Below are 9,226 nucleotides of genomic sequence, written 5' to 3'. Positions count from 1 at the left end.
AAGAAAAATGTGGTGTGAGAAAGATTTAGCAGCTAAAAGAAAATTAAGATATTATAAGGAGGTCATCAACCCCAACCCAGAAGATCAAAAGTATCTCTCTGTTTTAACTAGCTCAAAGAAGAAAGTTAATAGCCAAGATTAGAACAAACTCTCATGAGCTCCATAGTGAAACAGGTCGTTGGGTAGTTCCTAAAACACCATGGATGGAAAGGTTTGGCCATCTTTGTGAGAATACGAACATCGAGGATGGAAATCACTTCCTCTTAGAGTGCCTTGCGTACAACCACATTAGATCTCAGTTTCAAAATCTTTGTTGCAATACTGACCTTCGTAGCCTTTTACATTGTCAAATTTACAGTGAGCTCGGGAGGCTTCTCTCCAACCTTTTTGAGCGTAGGAATAAAATCTTAAATCAAACTAAATAATTTGTTTCTTTAGGTCCGATAGACCAAAATTTGGTCTCAGTAGACATTAACCACCATCACCACCATCATCATATAATAATTTCTATATAATTAAAAATTATATTTCTTTCTTTTTGTTAGAAATGATGAATTTTTACACAATGTTTAATGATTTGATTATCTAAATCAAAATATCATTTTTTTAATAAATTTAAATTTAAATTTAAATAAAATAAAATATATACACCATTTCAAATTTTAATAATTAAATATAAAAAATCTTATTGTATTGAGTGGTCTTTTCCATAAAATAGATGTTGACTTATCTATTATAAATATCTTAACTTAATCAAATTACATAAAAATAAATTTAAAAATAAATAAATAAATATAAATATAATTAAAAATAAAAAATTAGAGTGACTTAAATCCTTTTTAATTTCAAATTTACCATATGTAGAAAAAAAACCAAAATATTTGACTTTCTTAACCCCAGGTATATTCATAATTAAAGATAAATCTACTTTAATAAATAATATGTTAAACATTTAATAATTAAAAATTGAAAAGGTATAGATTCAAATTCAAATAAAATATATACAACTTCTTAAATTGTAATAATCAAATATTAAAAATTTCATATAATAAAATGGGATTTTAAAGTTGTTATTATCATTTTATTTCAATTCTTGATTATTAAAAAATGTGTACTAATTATAAAATGAAATATGTAGTGAGTTGTAGCGGATCATTGAATTTTAAACCAGCATTTAAATAGTTTAATACGATAAATACACATTCACGCTTAGCGGGTGTTTTATTTATAAAGAAAGGACAATATACAGCATCATCATTTAGCATGTTGCATGGATATTTAAATAATTTAATATTCGAAAGGCACATTCTAAAATACTGTGCGCTTTACAGATTTTTAATTAAGCCAGTGATTAAGATTTTTAATTTTGGCATCTTGACGAAACACTTGCGAGTTCGGCAGATGACCACCACCAATTTTTCATTCATTGTCTGCACTTTGTTACTAGGTCGGCCCAGAGGAGGTTTCCATATCGACCGCATCTCCTTCTCGAGGAATTTTTTGAAATTGTAAGATACATTTTCTGCACTTTCGTTATTAGGTCGGCCCAGAGGAGGTTTTCATATCGACCGCTTCTTCTTCCCAATCTCTGCTTGCCCACAGCGTCTCTTACACCCCTATTTTTCATCTCTTTCATTTCTGTCTCCATTCGACTCCAATGGCTGCATCTCCCAGCAGCAAGGACACTTACGACGTGTTCATCAATCACCGCGGCAAAGACGCAAAGAAAACCTTGGCAAGCCATCTTTACCATAACCTATTTTCTGCGCAGAGACTGAGTGTCTTTTTAGACAAGCCGGAACTGCGAGTTGGAGACGAATTTCCATCTCAAATAAAAGAGGCTATTAGAACCGCCTCCGTACATGTCGCCATATTTTCCCCTGGATATGCAGAATCGGAGTGGTGTCTCAGTGAGCTCCTCTACATGTTGGAGTCCAGGGCTCAGTGCAGGTCTGAAATTATTCCGGTCTTTTACGGTGTCGAACCTGCTGACCTTCGGTGGACGCAGGATGAACGTAGATTGTATTGTAAGGGCCTGAGCAAACTGGAAAAGCGACACGATTCAACCACTATTCAGAAGTGGAGAGAGGCCCTTTCTTCTGTTGCAGATATAAGTGGGCTACATCTCCAGGAGACGTGTAATGGGTGAGAACCCTACCGATATAGTTTGTTTTATGTACAGCTACATGGTATTTAAGTATGTATTTCTAACCCTGTTTCTCTATATTGTTGTGAACAACCAGTGACGAGGGTGAGCTCGTGGAAAAGATTGTTCACCGAGTGTTGGAAAAGGTTAAAAGACCTGTTATGTGCCACTTGACCAGCTATACTGTTGGTTTGAATGAAAAGGTAGAGAGTTTTAAAAGAAAAGTACTGAAAAACCAGCAGAGCGAGAAAGGCCATGTCGTGGGGGTCGTGGGGATCGTGGGCATGGGTGGCGTCGGAAAAACAACGCTGGCAATAGAACTCTTCAATAGGGAGAGTTCAAAGTATGAAAAATCCTGTTTTTTACATGATGTCAGAGCAAGCAAAAGTTCTTTACATGTTTTGCAGAGACTACTTCTCGAGGGCTTGGGTAAATCTGATCCGCATGTAGATGACCCTTATAAAGGTAAAGAGATGCTTAGAAAGCATCTCTCATCCTCTTTCTCCAAGTTCATAGTATTAGATAATGTAGATGATAAAGCTCAGGTGGATGCCCTTTTGCCTGATCTGGGATCTGTTCTTTCCTCCAGTAGCTTCGTCCTGATTACAGGTAGAGACAGAGATGTTCTCATAAGGTCAAGAGTAGAACAGTCATCGATTTATGAGCTTGATGGCCTCAATTCACACGACTCCCTTGAGCTCTTCTGCAAGCATGCTTTCAGTCAATCCTCTCCACCCCCAGAATTTGAAGATCCGGTCGACAAGTTCGTAACATTCTGTGGTGGTTTGCCTTTATCTTTGGAAGTGTTTGGGGCACTTCTGTACGGGGAAACTGACATACGTTGCTGGCATTCTCAGTTGGATAGGCTTCGAAAGGAACTTCACGGATCCATAGAAGAAAAATTGCAAATTAGCTATGAGGCCCTGAATCCATGCGATCGAAATATATTCATAGATATATGCTGTGTTTTCATTGGAGAAAACAGGGACATGGCAATTAAAATATGGGAAGGTTCAGGTTGCGATGGCTCAGGTTGGAATGGCCGGCTGGGTTTTCGAAATCTACAACACAGGTGTCTTGTCCAGGTGGACAGTGAAAATAGGATAAAAATGCATGACCATCTAAGAGCTCTCGGAAGATCTATTGCCAAGAGGTCTGGATCGCCGTGTTTTCTTTGGCCTCCAACAGAGGACATTGAGGAATCGTTGCAGGAAACAGCTGTAAGTAGTCCATTATTCAGTTTTCTATAGAGTATTGAATAGAAATCTGTGTAGGGTTTTAAAATTCTTCATCGCTTTTCAATAATGAACAGGTAAGGAATGTAGTGCGAGGAATTAGAATGCGTCCGAGTGCATGTGAAGATAATGCTGACTTTACTTCACGTAGTGATGACGAGAATGGATCTTCTTCATGCTACAAAATGAAGAAGTTGCAGCTGCTTGATATTGAAGATCGTCACTTGGAACGCATTATGAGAAAGGTGCAGGCTCCAAATCTCATATGGCTCCGCTGGGAGAAATGCCCCTGTTCTTCCCTACCTTCCTGGACCCTAACAAGGAATTTAAGGGTTTTGGAAGTACAGGGGAATGAATTGGAAACATTGTGGCAAAGCGAAAAACAGGTATTATTGAATCAAAATTTTGTTTCTTGTACCACGAGATGTCAGATTATTTCCAAGGGTTTTGTAGATGACAATCATCGGAACCTCTTTCTTACGGTTGACTCGCGCGAACATTTTGCAGGCACCTTCGCAGTTGCGGGAGTTAAGGATTAGGGATGCTCCCCTCTCAAAGTTTCCACAGTCCATAGGGAAGCTGACTCACCTGGAACGGATTTACGTCAATTTGGAAAGGGCAAAATCTAAATTTGAAACTTTGCCGAAAGAGTTCTGTAATTTGAGTTCGCTGATTTCGTTAGAGTTACTAAACTGTTCTGAAATGAAGTCACTGCCAGAGCAGTTTGGGAATTTAACAAGCCTCCAACATATTAATCTGAAGAACTGCTGCAGATTGAAGAGGCTTCCAAACTCGTTTGGGAATTTAACTAGTCTTAAACATCTTAACTTGTCTTCTTGCTCTAATTTGACCATCTCCAGTAAAACGCTAGGGAATATCAGAACGCTTGAATACATAAATGTCTCGTACTGCAACAACATTGAAGAACTGCCTCCCCAGATAACACTTCAGCGGTCCCTTCAAGAATTATATTGTGCGAATGGAAACTTGAAAGAATTGCCAAGTGCAATTGGAGACCTAACTAGGTTGGAAATTCTGCATTTAGGATCCAGATCGCTGACGGCGTTGCCGGATACACTGAGTGACCTAAGCAACTTGAACAAATTGATCCTTGTTTGCGACAATTTGTATTGTTTGCCGGATTCCGTTGGACTCTTAAGTCAGTTGATTGAGTTAAGACTTGACTGTCCGATATGGGAACTGCCATTTAAAGCACGAAGGCGTGGTGACTCTTCAACTGGCAACTGCATGTTTCCGCAGCTGCAAAGCATATTCCTTCAAAACGTAAAAGTATCAGAATTATCATTTGACCAAGGTGTATGCCCCAACCTTCAATCTCTCATGGTCCATGGATGTCGTTTTATGACGAAACTTGGAACACTACCAAATACACTCATAAAACTGGAATTATATTTCTGTTTGTCTTTGCGGTCTGTAGATGGTCTTTGCGGCCTTGCAAAACTTGAAATCCTATACATTAGGTATTGTAGAAGACTAGAAAGCATTCTGGGGTTGTGGAAGCTTCAAAAGCTTCGGGTATTAGTATTGACTGATTGCTTTTACTTAGGACAGCTGTCCGGTGTTGAACATTTGAGGTCGCTGGTGAAGCTGAATGCATCTGGCTGTAGGAAGTTGAATATCATACAGGTATCCGATCAGCTGACAAAGCTTCGAGAACTGGATGTTTCCGGATGCTCCGACTTAACAGAGGTTCGCGGAGTTGAACATTTGAGGTCGCTGGAGAAGCTGAAGGCATCTGGCTGCAGGAAGTTGAATATCATACAGGTATCCGATCAGCTGACAAAGCTTCGAGAACTGGATGTTTCCGAATGCTCCGACTTAACAGATCTGTTCGCGGAGTTGAAGATGGAGCAGTTTACCCAGGCGGAGGAATTGCCCGGATTCCATCGCCGCCAGGAAAAACTTCCGGCTCCGGCCGCCGGCAATTCCTCCGCCCTTTCCGAATGCTCCGACTTAACAGAGGTTCCCGGCAATTCCTCCGCCCTTTCCGAATGCTCCGACTTAACAGAGGTTCTGGCTCCGGCCACCAGCAATTCCTCCGCCCTTTCCGAATGCTCGACTTAACAGAGGGCATTAGGGCAGAGGAATTTTCCGGGTGGCGACGGAAACGGAAACCGGGCAATTCCTCCGCCTGGGTAGACTGCTCCATTCAGCCTAATAAAAATCCAGGAGGAGGAATTGACCGGATTCCATCGCCGCCAGGAAAAACTTCCGGCTCCGGCCGCCGGCAATTCCTCTGCCCTTTCCGAATGCTCCGACTTAACAGAGGTTCCCGGCAATTCCTCCGCGCTTTCCGAATGCTCCGACTTAACAGAGGTTCTGGCTCCGGCCGCCGGCAATTCCTCCGCCCTTTCCGAATGCTCGACTTAACAGAGGGCATTAGGGCGGAGGAATTTTCCCTGGGGCGACGGAAACGGAAACCGGGCAATTCCCCCGCCTGGGTAGACTGCTCCATTCAGCCTAATAAAAAAAACAAAACTTAAAAGGCCTAGTCTACCTAGGTGGAGGAATTGCCCAGTTTTCGTCACCGCCCGGAAAAACTTCAGGCTCGCCAGCGATTCTTCCGCCCTCCGCCACCCTCAGCGAGCTCCGCCCAGCCTCCGCATTAATGTCGACTACTGACAGGTTCCTGACATACATTCCGATTTCCATCGCAAAGTTAATTCACCATGGAATTTGAATTACTCCAAAAACCCACGGGCTGCTCCCTCACCAATTCGACCCGGCATCCCCTGCAACTCACCAGGTAACCAGAACATTCTGGAAAAGTTGTTGTTGGGGGTTGCACTGCCAGCGGTCACAAAAATCTAATGAAAGTTCTCCACTACATTTCTTTGGAGTCTATGATGGACATGGAGGTGCCCAGGTTAGCTTCATTCCTAACGCAATTCATGGTAGTTAATTGAATCCGAGTTTTAAAAGTATTTAACATTTTGCAAGCCTCTCAGATCCTTATATGCGAGTTTTTAGTTTTGTATTCGTTATTCTGTTTTCAAGAGATTAAAGTTGAGAAGGAATATCTGCAGGCTTCCAATTTCTGCAAAGACCACCTCCATCAGGCACTGGTCGAGGAGTTAGACGCAGTAATGAGTGGCGAGGGATCCGGCATCGATGGTAGTAATAGCAACTGGAAGAGACTCTGGGAAAGGGCTTTAGTTAGTTGCTTCAAGAAAGTGGATGCTGAAGTTGGACAGGAGCCTAACAGAAGAGATGACTCAGGGGAGGGAAACCACATGGAATGTTGTTCAGAGCCCATTGCCCCTGAAACTGTGGGAACTACTGCTGTTATTGCTATTGTGGGGTCATGTCAGGTTATCATTGCTAATTGTGGAGATTCAAGAGCTGTTTTATGCCGTGGAGGGAAGGCCATTCCACTTTCAGATGATCACAAAGTATGCCTTGTTTTCTTTGGAGTAACGCTGTTATTGACCACAGTTTATCATTTTGTCAAACATTTCCTTGCATCAACACATATATGCTCTCTGATTTGGGGATCTAACCCAATATTTTTGTGATTGCAGCCCCAGAGAGCGGACGAGATGGCAAGGATTGAGGCAGCAGGGGGCAAGGTTATTTGTTGGAATGGATATCGTGTTTTAGGAGTGCTGGCAATGTCAAGGGCCATTGGTATGATATGTTTGTGGCAAGATAACAAGTACATATGTGTGCTTTGGTGCTTTCCTGGTACTTGATATATCTATTATCATTTCTAATACTTGCAGGTGATCGCTATTTGAAGCCATCTATTATTCCTGACCCTGATATTACATTCACTGAACGAGTAAAAGAAGATGAATGTCTGATACTGGCCAGTGATGGATTATGGGACGTTATATCAAATGAGGAGGCGTGTGATATTGCTCGAAGGCGCATCGCTCATTGGCATAATAAGAATCCAGTTTCATCTTTAAAATCAATGGATCAGTCAATGGACCCTGCAGCACAGTCAGCTGCTAATCATCTCTGCAAGCTTGCTATTCAGCGTGGCAGCTCTGATAATATAACGGTTTTGGTTGTGGACTTGAAGGCAAAAAGGAGGCGGGCACGGAGAAGCTGAAACCATGAAGCTTAAAGTTACTCACGCTGCATTGATGTTCCTCCAAGGAAAATTGTACCATTAGAGTTGTTGATATCCCAAGGTGATTGCTTTCATTGATTTTTTTTTTTGGATGGGTAAATACTGGAAAGTAGGAAGCATCCTGTTCTTTTGCCTAATGGGAAATTCACTAGACAGGAGACCAGTTCTTGATAACCAATGTTCAGAGGTCTTTAAACAATTGCTGTAATATAGCATTTTCCTTGGCCCTTTTATCCCTGGACAATTGACCGCAAAGTTGACCAATATAGGATGATGGGTGCAACATTGGAAAGATTTTGTCCTTCCAGAATCTTGGACAAAATATTGACAATTTTCAGGTATGGACAGCAGATTCTTGTGGATATGTTCTTTGCTTCAATTCAGTGGTGTCATTCCAGATACTGAAACCATGTAATGCAAATCTGCCCAAGCGGGAGATAAATTGTCACCTTGAAGTTTCATTTTGTAGACTAATATTGACTTAAAAGTCATGAAAATGACCCTAAAATGTAAGGTTACTTCTTTGTAACAAACATGCTGATGGACATATATTTTATCTCGTCTAATTCACTTCAGCTCTTAATCAGGAGAATGGGTCTTTGAAGGACTGGACCTTTGAAAGGCCATGACAAAACTCCATAATGATTTTAATGAAGCTGCATGATATATTAGGGATGAGATTATCTGAAGTGTATTTACACATTCAATGAAATACAATATATGTGTATTTTTTTACAGGCTTTGCCAGTTATCTACTCATGTGAAGCATTCTGGATACAAATATCTTAAAGATATTTTTTTCTAAAAAGTTCCTCTGTTCTGAAGGAACAGCTCTATTTGACAAATTGTTTGTGTTACTTGAATTTAGTTTTAAGATAAATTGTTCCTTCTATGATTTCCATACATCTATTTATATTTTTTTAAATCTAGGGGAATCGGTAGCTCGTTGGGATTACCTGGGTGAGGCCCAGGTTCAAAGCCAACGACTGCCACTATAATCCTAGGCCATTGCTGGCAGCTTGCGAGCCAGCGCATACATCTGTTTATATTGCATTTATTAATATTTGGATATGTAGCACCATTGTTGTCTGTTTAGGGAATATTACCATATACCAGATTCTACAGTGAGTTTCCAGGGCCAACATACAATCTTTAATGCCATTCCTGAACTCATGTTTGAGCATGTACCATGTAGCTACTTCTACAGTGATTTTCCAGGGCCAACATACAATCTTTAATGCCATTCCTGAAGTTATATTTGAGCATGTACCATGTAGGCTTGTAGCTACTTTATGAGTGAAATAGGTGCCGAGAACAGGACAAGTTTTCCTGGTCCTTGTCTATCCCCGTTGTTTCAAGATGCTACCTTCTAAATTGGAAGTGATTTAAAGTTAGCACCATCGTTGGAGAAGTTGAAAGCATTTGGCTGTGGGAAGTTGAAGAGCATACAGCTGTGCGAGCCGATGACAAAGCTTCGAGAACTGGATGTTTCCGGATGCTCTGAGTTAGAAGAGCTGCCAGGAGTTCAACATTTGAGAGCACTAGAGGAGTTGAAGGCCTCTGGTTGTCGGAATTTGAAGAGCATACAGGTGTCCGATCGGCTGGCAAAGCTTCGAGAACTAAATATTTCCTGTTGCTTTTCCTTAGAACAGCTCCAGAGTGTTGAACATTTGAGGTCGCTGGAGAAGTTGGATGCATTTGCCTGTCAGAAGTTGAAGAGCATAAAAGTGTCCGATCAGCTCACAA

At 41.0% G+C, this 9,226-nt stretch overlaps 1 protein-coding gene and 1 pseudogene across 2 annotated transcripts; both read left to right on the top strand.

Moving 5' to 3' along the window:
* Positions 1 to 1,428: 1,428 nt before the first annotated feature.
* On the top strand, positions 1,429 to 5,468 carry LOC149211316 (disease resistance protein Roq1-like). The gene is made up of 4 exons (XM_089391459.1): positions 1,429 to 2,145; positions 2,244 to 3,366; positions 3,459 to 3,767; positions 3,889 to 5,468. The coding sequence occupies exons 1-4, from the start codon at positions 1,658 to 1,660 to the stop codon at positions 5,464 to 5,466; spliced, it is 3,498 nt and encodes a 1,165-aa protein (XP_089247585.1). The 5' UTR covers positions 1,429 to 1,657; the 3' UTR covers positions 5,467 to 5,468.
* A 231-nt stretch (positions 5,469 to 5,699) lies between these two features.
* LOC149211315 (putative protein phosphatase 2C 6) lies at positions 5,700 to 8,215 on the top strand (annotated as a pseudogene). Its single transcript, XR_016251301.1, has 5 exons — positions 5,700 to 5,826; positions 6,172 to 6,268; positions 6,429 to 6,794; positions 6,924 to 7,029; positions 7,125 to 8,215. The product of XR_016251301.1 is annotated as a putative protein phosphatase 2C 6 (transcript).
* Positions 8,216 to 9,226: the final 1,011 nt, after the last annotated feature.

This window comes from Pinus tabuliformis, chromosome 1_1 (assembly GCF_031772625.1).
Source record: "Pinus tabuliformis cultivar Carrire ecotype Pingquan chromosome 1_1, CPIR1, whole genome shotgun sequence".
NCBI lineage: Eukaryota > Viridiplantae > Streptophyta > Pinopsida > Pinales > Pinaceae > Pinus > Pinus tabuliformis.
Note: the sequence above shows the minus strand (reverse complement) of the source record. Positions and strands in the feature narration are given on the sequence as shown.